At 43.0% G+C, this 16656-nt stretch overlaps 1 protein-coding gene across 2 annotated transcripts in view; it reads left to right on the top strand.

Moving 5' to 3' along the window:
• The window catches only part of Aff1 (ALF transcription elongation factor 1), a 198985-nt gene that overhangs the window by 164479 nt on the left and 17850 nt on the right, over positions 1 to 16656 (top strand). For both annotated transcript variants that reach the window (XM_090343251.1, XM_090343252.1), the window contains 4 exons: positions 1978 to 2032; positions 2163 to 2200; positions 4959 to 5112; positions 10025 to 10948. In XM_090343251.1, coding sequence (XP_090199377.1) covers positions 1978 to 2032; positions 2163 to 2200; positions 4959 to 5112; positions 10025 to 10948 — 1171 coding nt within the window. The remainder of the gene's footprint in view (positions 1 to 1977; positions 2033 to 2162; positions 2201 to 4958; positions 5113 to 10024; positions 10949 to 16656) is intronic.

Below are 16656 nucleotides of genomic sequence, written 5' to 3'. Positions count from 1 at the left end.
AATAAGAACTATTAGTCAGATTTTTGAAGAGGCATTTTTAAATATACTAAATAATTTTTAAGTTGAAATGCAATTTGCTTTTGGGGAGCATCAGTCATACTCAAGCAGGTATTCCCCCAATCCCCACTCTCCTTTCAGTTTTACTTGTAGCATTTCCTCAAATGGCCCTCTAAAATTTACAAAGTGAGAGAGAGCAACTAGTGATTCATCCTTTGATATTTGGGCATCCATTTCCAAGGAGAAGCTTGCAGAGAGAAGTGTTCAAATGTGAGCGAAAGTCAGGTTTGCTAAAGGTTTATTTCAATAATAAAGTGCGTTATAAGTTAGCATGCTTAGAGCTAATATTGGGACTGGAACTCAGGGCCTACTCACTGTCCCTTAGTTTTTTCTGTTCAAGGCTTATACTCAGCCACTTGAGCTACACCTCCACTTCCTGTTTTTTGGCGGTTAATTGGATTTGAGTCTCAAGGGCTTTGCCTCCCGGACTGGCTCAGATTTCAGCTCCTAAACTGGTATTAGGATGAGCCACTGGTCTTAATGTGCATTTGAGAAAAGTAACTGACATGTTTTTTAGTAAGGAAGAGAATAATAAGGTTTTTATTGCCATCCCTCCCAGTCACTGGTGTTGAATCAGAGAAAAGAAGATTATTTTTGCATGCGAAAAATAGAGCTTTAATATTAATAATGTCCTTTGGGCAAAAATGTAGTGACACAGTTGCCTTGATAATTTCTTATATCCCTTTTTGTATTTAGTTCTTCCGTAGCACTTTGCGTATCCAGAGCCCTTCTAAGTACTTTACAAATACTCAGCCTTCACTTAAGTAATGGTTAATCATTCTCCTTCTGTTAGAAACTGTGAAAAAAAAAATAATGTGAGGCTTTTTTTTTTTAAACGTATTGTACATTTCTTTCCTCCCCTTTCCTTTTTCCTCTTTCTCTCTCCTTCCTTCCTTCCTTCTTTCCTTCCTTCCTTCCTTCCTCTCCACTCCTTGTTCTTTTTTTGGTTGTTTACTTTGTTGCAGTGAACCTTTCCACACTGTTGAAGGGTAGAGAGCTAAGTTACAGGGCTGGAACAAATGCTTGCTATAATTCTTGCACTTCAGCATTGAGACCTCTGAAAGATAGGGGTTTGAGGTGGGAAAGGGTTGGGACTGAAGCAGTTTTTGTCTTGAAATTATGAAAATTGCAAATGTAAATTTTACTGTGTTACTCCTTGTCATCATTAGGCATAATTTCTGTTTATATCCTTAGAAAGTAATTAGGCTGGGTCCGTGTGGCCCACACCTGCAATTCAGGGAACTGAAACGTGAGAATCATCATTCCAAGCAATCTTGCGGAGGAATATCCATAAGACTTTTAATCTCCATCTACAGCCAAAAGGCTGGAAGTAGAGCCATGATTCAAGTGTCAGAGTGCTAGACTTGAGCAAAAAAGTTCAAGCCCTAGGACCAGCACACACACACACACACACACACACACACACACACACACACACACACACACACACACACACACACACACACACACACACACACACACACACACACACACACACACACACACACACACACACACACACACACACACACACAGATGTAATTTGGAGACCTGGCGCTGGTGTACTGGTAACATTCCTAGCCACTCTGGGGGCTGAGATTTGTTGAGGATTTTAGTTGGAAGTGGCTTGCGCAGACAAAAGCTGACAGACTCTTATCTCCAGGTAATAATCAGCAAGATGCCTGAAATGGAGGTGTGGCTCAAGTAGCAGAGTGCCAGCCTTGAGCTGAAAAGCTAATCATCAGCAAGAGGCTCTAGGCTCTTAGTTCTTGCCAGATTACTGGCGCCACATATGCATGTATGCACATGCATGCACGCGCACACACACACACTCACACTCACACACACACATACACACACTCACACTCACATATCAGAAGTTGTTTTAAATTCTCTACTGTCTGTCCCTGGCTATTTCAGCATGCTGGAAGATGACCTTCTGCTGAGTGAGAGTGAGGAAAGCGAGAGTGAACAGGTAAGCTTGTGGATTTGGTGGGAGCAAGAACCTTTTCAATCCATTCAATATACTTGAGTTGCTTGTTCTAACTTTTTTTGTTTTGTTTTTTGTTCTTTCTTGATCTTCTCTCCTTTTTGTGAATTTATAGGCCACAGAGAAGCCACCTTCCTCAGCTGCACCTCCAAGGTACTGCCTGGGTTTCTTCTCTCAGTATAGAAAATTAGTTTGATTTTATTCATTAAGAAGTTTACGGCTTGCCCTAAAACTTTTAGTTTTGGGCTTGGAATTGGGCTTAGTGGTAGAGTGCTTGCTATTAGAGTGCTTGCATAGCAAGCACAAAGCCCTGGGCTTGATTACTCAGTACCACATACAACAAAAAGGCTGGAAGTGGTGCTGTGGCTCAAGTGGAAGCGTACTAGCCTTGAGAAAAAGAAACTCAGAGACAATGGCCAGGACTTGAGTTCAAGCCCCAGGACTGGTCAAAAAACAAACCAGTAAAACAAAGCAAAAAACTCTCTAAGCTTTTTTTAGGGATATAAAAATGGAAGATCACAGTTGTTTTAGGGATATGAAAATGGAGGATCACAATTAAAGAAAGTGCTAGATTAATGTTTTGGAGGCTGAAAAGATAGTTACTATTAACCCTATAAAACTAGAGACGTCCCTCCACCCACTGCACTAGCTAGTTGAGGGCAGGCCTGGGCTGGGTTGGAAGTTCATGCCCCTAATCCCTGTACCGGGAGGCTGACCCTGGAGGATCATGGGCTCTGAAGGCCAGTCTCAACTACATGGAGCCCATCTAGAAAAATTCCTTTTAGAATTTAAAAAATACATTTAAGATGGTCTATCATCATTATTGTATAACAGAACACTTGAAAGTTAGACTGAAGAGCCATATAAATAAATATATATATATGTATTTTAATTAATAAATTTATTTTTTTGGTGTTGATCTTGGGGCTTTGGACTCTGGGCCTGGGCGTTGTCTCTGAGCTCTTCAACTCCAGGCTACCGCCCTACTCCTGGAGCCACAGCCCCACTTCTTGTTTTCTAGTGGCTAATTGGAGATAAAGAGTGTCAGATCCTTTTGTTCCTGGGCTGGCTTTGAACCTTGATCCTCAGATCTCAGCCTCCTGAGTAGCCAGGATTAAAGGCATGAGCTGCCTCTTGTGCTATTATTTTTTTTAATGGGAACTAGTTGGGCAATGTTGTTTTCAGAGTTTTCTCCTGTTAGTAAATACAGTGATTTAAGGTGACAAGTTTTTGCCCTTCACAAGTTCAGTCACTTTACGCCCTTGATATGACCTCAAGCATTCAGAGACAAGATCAACAATAACAGCATGCCAAATGTGGTTGGGAATGTAATTAATGATGAAAGAGGCCCATGTAATCACAGCAGACAGTGTGGGTTCATAAAGTTTGCTTGTTTATTTATATCCAATTTTCTTAGTGTTTCTAGTGGGTCATGTTTATTTACAACATGAAAAATTAGTCAAATGTAAAAGTAGAGGAAAAGCAAAAGAAAACCCCCAGGGTGGGAGTTTCTGAAAGTGTTTCCCTCTGCCATCACTGACTCAAGTGCCACTGTTAATGGTATGGACAGGAAATGGGGACAAGGAGGTAGAGATGACATAGAATTCTCTATGGGGAAACTGGGATTGGGATAATGTGTTAGTTTTAAAGTTACCTCGGTTAGTGCTTTTACTTATTCACTATTTTTATTCTAAGTTCTTAATGAGCATTTGTTTCAAGCCAAGCACCAGTGGCTCATGACTGTAATCGTAACGACTCAGGAGGCTGAGATTAGAGGATTGTGGTTCAAAGCCAGCCCAGCCAGGAAAGTCTGACAATTATCTCTACTAAACTACTCAGAAATGCTGAAAATGACACTGTGGCTGAAATGGCAGAGTGCTAGCCTTGAGCAAAAGAAGCTCAGAGAGAGTACCCAGGCCCTGAGTTCATCCCTACGACCAACCCTGAAAAAAAAGAAAAGAATTTGTTTTCAAAATTATTATTTTCAGCTGGCATGATAGCTCATGCCTGTAATTCTAGCTACTCAGGAGGCTGAGATCTGAAGATCAAAGTTCAAATCCACCTTGGGCACTACAAAGCCATGAGACTCTTTATCTCCAATTAATCACTAGAAAATGGGAAGTAGGGTTGTGGCTCAAGGGTAAGGCAGTAGACTTGAGCTGAAGAGCTCAGGGACAGCACCAGGCCCAGAGTTCAAGGCCCATGAACCACAAAATAAATTATTTATTTATTTTTATTTATTTTCAAATAGATTTGGAGGCTTTCACAACATGCTCTTCTCAGACAAGCTTAGGATTGCATATGAGTGTAATTCTATGTGTTTAGTAGTCATCTCTATGTTTTCTCATTTACCTAGAGTTATTAACCTGTTCTTGGAGCAGTTCATTTTCAGTCATTATTAAGTATGGCCTGTGTGTAATTCTGTCAAGAGATGTGCATGAATGACATTTGAGCTCATCTTCCTATTTAATGGTATGTTCCTACCAGGCCAAGTAGATAGGAAGATTTGCATTTTTTCCTTTTATACCTTGATTTCTCTTGGCCAGGTATTAGAGGAGCCAGATCACTTAAAGAGGCAGTAGTGCATATTTTAGCCTTTGTGGGCCATGTCCATCTCTTGGTGAGACACACATGAGGTCCTAGATAGCCATCTAGGCTTTGGTTTCCTACCTTGTTTTCCAGGACCCAGCATCTAGTTAGATTTTGTGTAGCGTGACCTGTTTCTTGGGAAGCAGGCACCATAATTCTCTTCTGCTTTGTGCAGTTCCAGTTGAGTTCTTGTAAGGACTTGCTACTTTCTCTTAAACCACTATCTCCACCATCTCCACTAGTGACCAGGACCTAGTGAAACTTCCTTTGGAGTGCAAGGAAAGGCCAGGTTCTTCTAACCTCGTCCCTGATTGCTTCACAGTGCTCCCCAGCCGCTCCCCGAGCCAGTGGTGTCGGCACATTCCAGCAGTGTGGAGTCTGAGAGCACCAGTGACTCAGACAGCTCCTCAGACTCCGAGAGTGAGTCCAGCTCCAGTGACAGCGAGAATGAGCCCATCGAGGCTCCAGCTCCCGAGGTACTGTGTCCCCAAGGCCATCCAACATGGCAGGCTGTTAGACTGGCTTTCACGGTGGAGTGCAGCTGGCCTTAACCCTGAAATCCAGCCCAAGACGACACTTCCCTGCCCTCATGCTGTATGGAGCTCCTGGGTTCTTTACTTGCAGCTTACCAAATATTTTGTGGTGGAGATTTGGGAGATACATCTTCTCCCCAGTTAAACAATAGGTTCTTGTCCATTGCTGCTAGTGCAGCTTACGAAGAAATGTTTGCATAGCATTTTCTTCTCCTTTCTTTAAAAAAGAAAACTGATTTTTGGTAGGATCTTGTTTTAATAGTAGTGAAATTTCTTTTTGAAATATGATGAATGCGTGAATTAAGGTAGGGGCAGGAATGTGCACTGCAAAGCAGTCATGGGGAGTTGTACTTCCGAATCACTAAAACCTTTGCATTAAATTGATGACAAGTGATTTTGCCAAGGTTGATCCTTGCTCCCTTCTGCCCATGTAAAAGTGAACTAGCTGTGTCTCTTCATCAAGAGACATAGTAAAGAGGGACAAACCAGGGAGAATGCAGAAAGTTTGTGTTATTCATTGGATGGTGGAGCACAGAAGTGGTAACAGCTAGCACACTTGCTACATGTCCTCAGAACCAGGTAGCAGTTTAATAAGCTTTTTTTTTTTTTTTAAAACCAGTCCTGGGCTTGAGCTCAGGGCCTGAGCACTGTCCTTGGACTTTCTCAAGGCTAGAGCTCTACCACTTGAGCCTCAGCACCACTTCCGGCCTTTTCTATGTATGTGGTACCAAGGAATCGAACCCGGGTCTTCATGCATGCTAGGCAAGCACTTTAACCACTAGGCCAAACTCCCAGCCCTTGTGAGATTTTTTTTTTTTTTTTGCCAGTCCTGGGCTTGAGCTCAGGGCCTGAGCACTGTCCTTGGACTTTCTCAAGGCTAGAACTCTACCACTTGAGCCCAGCACCACTTCCGGCTTTTTTTCTATATATGTGGTACCAAGGAATCGAACCCCGGTCTTCATGCATGCTAGGCAAGCACTTTAACCACTAGGCCAAACTCCTGGCCCCCAGGTAGCAGTTTAAACATCATGCTAGGGAAGGCACGGGTGTTTTTGTTTTGATGAATGAGATCAGTGCAGCACATCACAGGAAAACTCCCCTGTGTCAGGAAATGAGGCCTTCCAGTTAAGACAGCCTTCACTTTTCTGTATTCATTTATGCAGTTTAGGAAGGTGCTCATTCTACTAGAGCATTGACTAGAAACAAAGGAAACAGTGGCAGAGAGTGAAGGAAGGGGTAGCACTACCCAAAAAGAAATGTACTTACTACCTGACTTAAGAAAATTTAAGGGGCCGGATTTCTGCTTCGATCCTCTCATTGTTGGCATATAAGAAAGCAGTTGATTTTTTTTTTTAAGCAGTTGGTTTTTTTAAGGGTCAATTTTATACCCTGCTAACTTGCCAAAGTTTTAAATTGGCTCAGGCAACTTAGGAGTAGAGTCTATAGGGTTCTTTAAATCATGTCATCCGTAAAGAGGGAAAGTTTCACTTCCTCTTTCCCTATTTGGATCCCTGTTATGCTTGCTTGTTGCCTTATTGCTCTGGCTAGGAATTCTAATACTATGTTAAAGAGGAGTGGAGAGAGTGGGCATCCTTGTCTCATTCCTGATTTTAGAGGGAATGGCTTTAGCTTTTCACCATTAAGTATAATGCTAGCTGTGGGTTTGTCATACACAGCCTTCATTATACTGAGGAATGTTCCCTGGATTCCTAGTTTCTCCAGAGCTTTTAGCATAAAGGGGTGACATCAAGACTTTTGACCAAAAGAAAAAGAAGAAAAAATAAACTACAACATATTAAACAGAAAATTAAACATGTTGCTGGGTATTGGTGGCCCACTTCTGTGATCCTAGCTACTCAGAGTGCTGAGATGTAAGGATCACAGTTCAAAGTCACCCCAGGCATGAAAGTTGTGAAACTCTGCTCTCCAAGTTGCCATCAAAAAAGCCTGAAGTGCTGCTGTGGCTAAAATGGTAGAGTGCCAGCCTTGAGTAAAAAAGTGGAGGGATAGTGTACAGAATTCAAACCCCAGTTCTAGTACAGAGAGGAAAAAAAGTAGATGTAAAATAGAATGCCTCTTTCCTTGTTTGTTCATCTATTTATGTATTCATTCATTCATAGTACTAGAGGTTGAAACTCTGAGCTTCTTGGTTTCACTTGGCTTTTTTACTCATGACTGATACTGACATGGGCCTCCAGTATCTAGCCCTTCTCCCTTTCCCTCTCCCTCTCCCTCTCTTTTTCATTTTTTTTTAATGATAGGAAAGTTGCTTTAGCATGTTTCAGGGACCCTGAATGTGTTTCAGGGATCCTAAGCCCTGAAACATCATGAACCTACCACAGCGCTGCCACTGAACTTGGGGGAACCAGCCATCTGGGATTCCATTTCAGTGTCTGCTTTCTAAGGGGACATAAAATGTAAACCTCAGCTTTTCAAAATAAGTGGGACACATTGCGATCTGGCTACATACAAGTAAAGTTCAGAAAACTCCTTTCTGTTTTAGGGTATTCATGAGCCTGCTCAGCTTTCTAATCCATTCATTGTCCAATTTTTCGGTAGTAAATTACTTTGTGTTAAGTGCCTCTTCAACTCTTAGAGCTTTTAATGAACTGTTTGATTTAGACTCCAGTCTTTTTTCCTTGTTTGTAAAGAGCAGAAACATGAGAATTCAGATGGTGGCACTTAACTTTAAAATCTGATTTTATTTTTTTACACTTGCCACCCTCCCTCCTCACACACACTTGTTATTCCTACATTTCTTGGAAGTGTATATGAATTTCTTGGTAGTAAGTATGAATTCTGTGATCACTGTGAATCCCAGTTTTAACTATAAATCCTTTTAATTCCACTTTTAATATCTTTTATTTAAAAATTTTGTATATATGGCTGGAAGTTTGGCCTAATGGTAGGGTGCTTGCCTAGCATGCATGAAGACCTGGGTTCAATTCCTTAGTACCACATACATAGGGGGAAAAAAAGCTGGAAGTGGTGCTGTGGCTCAAGTGGTAGAACTCTAGCCTTGAGAAAGCCTAAGGACAATGGTCAGGCCCTAAGTTCAAGCCCCATGACTGGGCCCCCAAAAGTATACTTATATTTCATTCAATCATGAAGTTTTATTCTAAAATTAGGTATATCTTGCATATAACTCAGAATATTTTTGTTAAAACCCATAATTCATTTAAAATAAAACTTTTCAAATTAACAAGCTAAGAGAAGAAAAGGCATATATAGTCAAAACAGTAAAACACTAAAAAGTACTGAATATTCTTTTCATCCTTCTGATTTACAATGTGTGGGCTCTATCAGCTCTGAGAGGAAGAAAACAGAGGGAAGAAGGGAAGGACAAGCCTTAATAGCCTTAATCTTGTCTGGCACTTACCTGATGAATAATTAAGGGTATTTGCAAGTAATCCCTTATGCAAATATTACCCCATCTCAATATCCAAGGGACCTGTTGATTTCACAGCTTTCTTAGGTACAAAAACAGTTGCTCTGCCCTTCTTATCTTCCTCCTCCTACTTAGTTTTACCCTGAAACTGGGCCATAGGCCTCCCTTCTGGATATGTGGTGGAAGAAAATGTGTTATTTCTGTAACCAGGATGCTCCTTTAGGAATCAGTAAATGGATCTTGATACTGTCCTGTTTTGAGTGAGGGGCGTAGAGACATGTGATGCCAAGAATGACTTCCCGGTGTGTTCACATATGAACACGCTTCTAAGGAGCTGGTTAGTTTGAGGTACAGTTGCAAGCAGAGACAGTGGGTGAGAGGTGGCCTTGGAAGGGCTCAATTCTCTCCCACATAGGTAAGACTGTGTCTTACTGCCTTGTTGAATTCATTCACCACTGGTGGCACATATCCTTGATTCTCCATAGGAACTCAGGGCTGACAAGTATCTGTTCTTGCCTTTTGTCTAACCTTAATCATCTTGCTCTGTTAAACGGTTGCATGTAGATTTATTGACCAAATACCTTGATATATAATAATAATGATCCTTTCCTTCCCTCTCTCCCTGTCCTGAAATTCAAGTAACAGTAGGGAAGTAGAGTTGGTGTAAATATTGGAAGCTGTAAGGAGATAATAGAACAGGATGTGGGAAGTGAAAAGAGAAATCGGGCTGTCAGTGTTCTAACAGATGATTCTACCTTGCTAAAGGAAGTTTACTTGGCTATATGGTATAAAGTCTGAAAATCAGTATATATCTGTGATACACTAAGAACCTTGTCATTTATAAATGTTTTAAAAAGCTAGCCAGGTGCCAGTGGCTAATACCTACTCAAGAGGCTGAGATCTGATGATCATGTGCCAAAGCCAGCCTGGGTAGGAAAATTTGTGAGATTCTTACCACCAATTAAACCACCAGAAAACTGGAAGCAGCGCTGTGCCTCAAAATGGTTAAATGCCAGCCTTGAGCAAAAGAGCTCAGGGACAGCACCCAGGCTCCCAGTCAAGCCCCATGGCTGACCCTCTCCACCCTAGTTAATTTGCTAATTATCTCTGAAAATCCTAGGTAGGACTCCCCACTCACCTATTCTGATAGGGTAGTTTACGAGGTAAAATGTCAATTACTCTTCAAATTATGTCAGAATTAAAAGATTTATATTGCAAAGATTCTTCAGCAGTTGCTAGTGATTATCAGTAACCCCCCACACAAAACATTCTGAAGTCACAAGAATACTGAAGGGTGTTTTAAGAGTTATTGGAGAGTCCGAGTTGAAGCTTAAGAAGGGTGGACAGATTTAAGTTCTTAGATTCGGAATGATGGCCAAGGATCAACAAGTATAATTCAGTGGCTGACATAGTTTATATTCTCATTGATTTGTTAATAATTAAAAAATTGCGTTTGCTTATTTTTAGCCTGAGCCTCCAACAACAAACAAATGGCAGCTGGACAACTGGTTGACCAAAGTCAGTCAGCCAGTGGTGCCCCCTGAAGGTCCAGGAAGCACGGAGTCCCCACACAGCAAAGGGAGTGGTGACAGCAGCGCTGGTCAGGAGCATTCTGAATTGAAAGACCCTCCTCCTCCCAAGAGCGCCAGCAAACCCCCCCGGCTCACCCCCGAGGGCCCCCACACTGGGAAGAGGACTTGTCAGAAGTCTCCTGCACAACATGATTCTCTGCCAAGACAAACCGTTGGAACCAAACAACCCAAGAAACCCACCAAGGCCCCTGTGCAAGGGGATTGCAGAGCCAGCCTGCAGGTAGACAGTGAGCCGAGCCTTCCAGACAGCACAAAAGAGCAGACTTCCAAAGACAAGCCCAAGGTGAAGACGAAAGGAAGACCCCGCGTGGGGGCAAGCACGGACACCAAGCCCACAGCGCCTGCCCCTGGCGAGAAGAGGAAGCACAAGAACTGTCCCCCAACCGCCTCCAGGGCTCCGACAGGCCCCGTGTCTACTAAGGACAGTGCAGGGGCCAGAAGCCCGGAGCACTTGGCTCTGACCCCCCTTCCTCAGAGCCAGGGCCCACTCCACAGTGGCAGCAGTGGCAGCAGGACTAGTGGTTGCCGACAGGCCGTGGTAGTCCAGGAGGATGGCCGCAGAGACAGACTGCTGTTGCCCTTGAGAGACACAAGGTTGCTCTCACCGCTCAGGGACACTCCTGCCCTGCCAAGCCTGGTGGTGAAGATAACCCTGAACCTTCTCACGCGAATACCCCAGCCACCAGGTAAGGGGAGCCGCCCAAGGAAAACAGAGGAGAAGCAGCTGCCCACAGGGAAGAAGTCTGAATCTGAGAAGAGATGCTCAGATGGCGCCAGCAAGGCGGCCAAAAAGAGGAAGGTGAGTACCTGGAGACCATCCTCCCTCCGAGTGCACCTCTGCTAGTGCTTGGTTAACACCCGATTCAGCTTGTATCACAAGAGGCTGGAAATGATTTCTCTGACAGGATGTGCCGTGATCCTCCTCTCAGACTTCCTCTGTCTGTGCTTTCATGTTTCCTTCACATGTCAGGATCTTCAGCAGTCATTGAGGAGTGTAGCTGCTTTTAGCATTTTATTTTACTTATTTATTTTATTTTACTTTTCGTTTTCATGAAGTTTTAGTAGAAGACCTACTCCATGCTATGCATTTCAGACTGTCTGAAGCAGTTTTAGGAAAACAGTGGCAGTTAAATCATCACAGAGACTACAGTCTAGAAAACCAAATACATTCACAATCTGTCCCTTTGTAGAAAAAGCATTTTGTTTTATTTATTTAATTACTGGAACTGGGTCTTGAATTCAGATCTTCAAACTCCTACATAGCTTCCTCCCCCTATCCCCCCACCAGGCTGACATTTGATTTTTTGCTGGTTATTTGGAGATAGGATCTCATGGACTTTATTGCTTGGATTGGCTTTGAATCTTGATGCTCAGATCTCAGCCTCCTGAGTAGCTAGGATAACAGGATACTAGTGCCTGGCTTCACAGCTGTTTTGCCCTAGAAATTAGGATTTTGCATGAGTTGAAATGTTGTGTTAGTATGTGGAATTATTGGGGGAAAAAAAAACAAACCCAAAACTTCTATAAAAACATTCTTAGCTGGGTACCAGTGGCTCACGCCTGTAATCCTATCTACTCAGAAAGCTGAGATCTGAGGAACAAGGTTCAAAGCCAGCCAGGGCATGAAAGTCATTGAGACTCTTATCTCCAGTTAACCACCAGAAAACCAAAGTGGCACCATGGCTCAAAGTGGTAGAGTACTAGCCTTGAGCCAAAGAGCTCCGGGACAATGTTCAGGCCCAGAGTTCAAGCCCCAGAAGCAACAACAACAAAAAAACCCACTCTTCTAGTATGAGCCTCTTAATATCAGTATTATATCCATATTTTAACTCAGTAGTGCTTAACTCCTTGTTAGAACTATTAACATGTAGTTAGGATATCTTTTGGAATAATATAGACTGATAAAGTGTACATTGGCAAGTACTGGAAATCTGTCATTTGATAGGATTTTTGGAAGTTTAGTGTGAGGGATGGATACAATACAAGGGGGCCGTGCGTGCGTGCGTACGTATGTATGTATGTATGTATGTATGTATGTATGTATGTATGTATGTATGTGCCAGACCTAGGGCTTGAATTCAGGGCCTGGGCACTATCCCTGAGTTTCTTTTGCTCAAGGCTGGCACTCCACCATTAAACCACAGCCCTACCTCCAGTCTTTTCTGTTTATGTGGTACTGCAGAATCCAACCCAGGGAGGGCTTCATGCATTCTAGGCAAGCACTGTACCACTAAGCCACACTCCTAGTTCCATTCCCTAATCTGTTCCTTTGAACAGAGAATATCCTATTTTTCTTTCTTCTGATTTATTTTGCTTTGGATTTATTTTTTTATACCTCTTGGAGAAGATGAAAGATCTATATTTTTCCCAAGGTCATTCTCAAGCTACTCTGCCCAGCATACTGAGTCCCCAGAAAGGCCAACTCCTTCCTACTGAGAAGGAATATGATTCTGAACACTCTTCTGAGTGCATGAAAAATATCTTACTCAGCTGTAGAAGTTGAGCTAAGAATATCAGAGGAAAAAAGATCATGAAGCCTGCTGTCATGTCTGAGACCTGACTGATGAATCTACTAGGTTAAAACTACAAAGGGGATTGCCTCCTCCAGAGCCCTGTTGCTGGAGATGAGGGTGTTTACGACCACATCTGCCACAGGCAAGTGGAATGGGTGGGTCAGGAGCTCGCTGTGGGGCTGTTTCAGCTAGAAAGGGGAGGCTTCATGCCAGAAAGCTTTTTAAAAGTTTTTAAGTGTGTGTGAAGTACAAAACACTGGAGAATATATGTGTGTGTGTGTGTGTGTGTTACAAAACACCGGAGAAAATTATAGGTTCCTGTGAAAACCAAACATGTATTCTCTCCCAGCCTCCGGGGAAGCCTCCTCCTTCCTCTAGGGTGCCATCGTCTTTTGTGGTCTACAGTGCTGACTTTGCTTTTGCTCATGCGTGGGAGAAGTATTCTCCAAAATGCTGGCGTACTGGGTGGAAATGTTAGAAGTTGGAAAATCCCTCAGCAAGTTATCCGATCAGTGGAGCCCTGTGCAGAATGAGAAGTCTCACTTAAAGTTCCAGAAAGGAAAAGTGCTAGCTCTCCCTCTGGGATGTAAGAAAGGTAACTTCTTGAAGCCAGCCCCCGGCTGGGCTGAGCTCCCTGAGGAGAGCTCATCACCTCTGTGTTTTGAGCATGGAGAAACCATGATCCCCTGGTCTTAATTGAGTACATGACTCATCTGGCAAGTTGCTGAGCCATGTGGCCTGTCTGTCTGAGGTACTGACAAATTGTGGTCTTCCCCACTGCTTCTAAGCCCTGGCTTCCTTGCGGTCTCCTGGGGAGAGGTTATTGCTGATGGCAGGGTGCCCTCCTCACACTGGTAACATGCATGCATGCATGCATGTATGTATGTATGCATATATGTTGGTTTCAAGGTTTGTACTCAGAGCCTGGGTGCTGTCCCTGAGCTCTTCAGCTCAAGGCTACCATACTACCACTTGAGCCACAGCACCCTTTCTGGTTTTCTAATGGTTAATTGGAGATAAGAATTTCATAGACTTTCATACTCGGCTGGCTATGGACTGTGATCCTCAGATCTTAGCCGTAAGCCATGGGCACAATTGAGCCAATTTTTTTTTTTCTTTTGCCAGTCCTGGGGCTTGCACTCAGGTCCTGAACACTGTCCTTGTGCTTCCTCAAGCTAGAGCTCTACTACTTGAGCCATAGCACCACTTCCGACTTTTCTATGAATGTGGTACTGAGGAATTGAACCCCCAGGACTTTGTGCATGCTAAGCAAGCACTCTACTACTAGGCCAAGCTCTGGCCAAGGATTTTTTTTTTTAATTTATTTTTAGAGTGAACAGTAGAGAAAGGTAAAGATGTACTTAGAGAATGTGCCTGACCATTCACAGTTGAGAATGAAGTGTTTTTATTTAAAGGCCTTTTAGAGCCTGCCTATCTCCTGGTATAAAATTTAGCAAATATTTCCAAGGTTTTCACAAGCTATATGAAAATAGTCATAATGTGTCAGTGGTAGAGACAGAGAATATAAGCCAACTGGTTGAGTACTTTTCTTGTGTATTAGCTCTGAGACGCTTATCTTCCATACTGCAAAACCAAACCAAACCAAAGAGAGTTAATGGTGGTTAACTAAGATAGAGCTATCAGGTACACATTAAAACAAAATTAAAGCTGTGGGTTAGGAAAAGTGAGAACAAGTAGTATGAACTCAGAGTATTCCTTAGACTACTAAATTTTTTCCATTTGTTTGGAGGTTGGGATTTAACTACTAATTTACATTCTTTGCACAATTATTAAACCAGGTATATGCTTTGCATAGTTTTAAGAAAAAATTGAGGCTCATAGTATACTACAAGAGTATGTATTTGAATATACTATGTATAATCATAATGTCTTATCAGTTAGTGCAATTAGGAGCATTGTAAAAATTGGACCTAAACAGGCAATGAACTGCAATGTGATCTTACTGGCTGCTAGCCACTTTTGAGGATATCTCATTTTGTCCTGTTATCTAATAGATTGCCTTTTCAGATAAGTACATGATCTGTGCTAAGTAAGCACTTTACTAACTACCAAACTTTTAATATTTTTGGAAAAAATGTCAGCGTCATGTATGTGTTTTGCAGAGGGAATGTTGTATGGGTCAGGGAAAACAAAAAAAAACATTTTTATTCCTTGAGATAGTTGATTGAATCTTGACCATCTGTCCATGATTCAACTATCTCTTATTTTGGCTTGTTTTTTTTCAGATCAACTTACCTTGTGGGGTCAGGAGTTTACCCTAATGGTAGAGTGCTTGCCTAGCATGTACAAGGATTGGGGTTTGATTCCTCGGTACCACATACATAAAAGAAGCCAGAAGTGGTGCTGAGGCTCAAGTGGTAGAGCTCTAGCCTAGAGAAAGTCCAAGGACAGTGCTCAGGTCCTGAGCCCAAGCCCAGGACTGGCAAAACAAAACAAAAAAACACCTTACCTGTATAATTTATTAAACACACCTAGATCCTCTGCCTGTATACCAGTCCATTGCCTTAGTAAACGCATCGCAGCCATTTGCCTGTGGTAGCTGATACTGTTTTAAGTCCGCCTCCACCAACAAGGGAAAAGTGGGTTCATTTCCAGTCTTCGTAGTACTTAACCCAGTGCGCATGACCTGTCTTCTCTGTGTGTCCTGACCCCTGTGCTAGGGATGAACCGGAACTTGGCATCCCTGCGTTCTTGCTGAGTTTCCTATAGAAGTAATTGCTTACATTTCCCAAAGTATTACTGACTCCTGCTTAACCTCCGTTTCATACAATGCCTGTTTGCTTCCATGTGGGAGACTGTCACACTGGCTCAGATCTTCAGTGCTCTATGATCCCCACGTTTTTTAGAGGCATGGAGTGAGAGTGAGTCTATAGCTTGGGTGTCACCTCTTCTCAGTCCAATGATTCCCCCCCCCCCCACATGTGTTTCTGTGTATGAGGTCAGAGTTGAAGAGCAGTGTGTTGATGGTGATAATAACAATGAATTTACTTCTTGGCTCAGTTCCTCCATTGCTTCCCTACGGGCCTCCCTCTCACCACCTCCATTTCAGGGTCCTTTTTTCAGACACTCCAGGCTTCCCCAGTTACAGCCACACTCCTGGCATCTTTCCATCAGTTCCAAACTCCATGGCCCCAAATTAGTGTTAGTTCGGGAAAAATCCTCCTTTATGTTTCCCTTCACAATGAGCCAGGTGCAGGCAGTGCACGGGGCACCTGGCCTGGTCCTTTCCTTTTATGGTCTTGATTATTGCCCCCCCACTTTCCTTTCCCTTGGCCTTATAGGTGGAGCAGAACTTGGCAGCTCACCTGAGTCTGCCTGACCCAACAGGTTGAGAAAAGCACACAAGACCATGGGATCCTATTTGGCAGCAGGCAGCCATCGTTGTGGTTGGAGCAGGCCGCATTGAGAACTTAGGGAACAAAGAATTACTGAGTCAGAAATCTTTAACTGGATTCCCTGAAATGGCGGTTGGAGGTAGGGTAAACCCGGGCTAAGAAAAACAAAGAGCAGGGCGGGAACTGACAGCGAATGCCTATAATCAAAGCTACTCAAGAGGCTGAGATCTGAGGATCACGGTTCAAAGCCAGCCCAGGTAGGAAAGTCTGCAAGTCTTATCTCCTGTTAAGCACCGAAAAGGCTGAAAGTAAAACTGTGCCTCAAGTAGTGGAGTGCTAGCCTTGAGCAAAAGAAGGAGCTCCGGGACAAGGCTCAAGCCCCAGGGCCAGCACACACATCCAGAAAAAAAAAAAAGTATAAAGAGGCTGTCTTTTTTTTTGGGGGGGGGGGGTCAGTCATGAGACTTGAACTTGGGACCTAGGTGCTATCCCTGAGCTTTTCAGCTCAGACTACTTCCCTATCCTTTGAGCCACAGTGCCACTTCCAGTTTTCTGGTGATTAATTTGAGACTGGAGTCTTATGGACTTTTTAGTGCCTGGGCTGGCTTTGAAGCAGGATCCTCAGATCTCAGCCTCTG

The sequence above is a fragment of the Megascapheus bottae genome, chromosome 13, assembly GCF_031878675.1.
Source record: "Megascapheus bottae isolate mThoBot1 chromosome 13, mThoBot2.hap1, whole genome shotgun sequence".
Lineage (NCBI taxonomy): Eukaryota > Metazoa > Chordata > Mammalia > Rodentia > Geomyidae > Megascapheus > Megascapheus bottae.
Note: the sequence above shows the minus strand (reverse complement) of the source record. Positions and strands in the feature narration are given on the sequence as shown.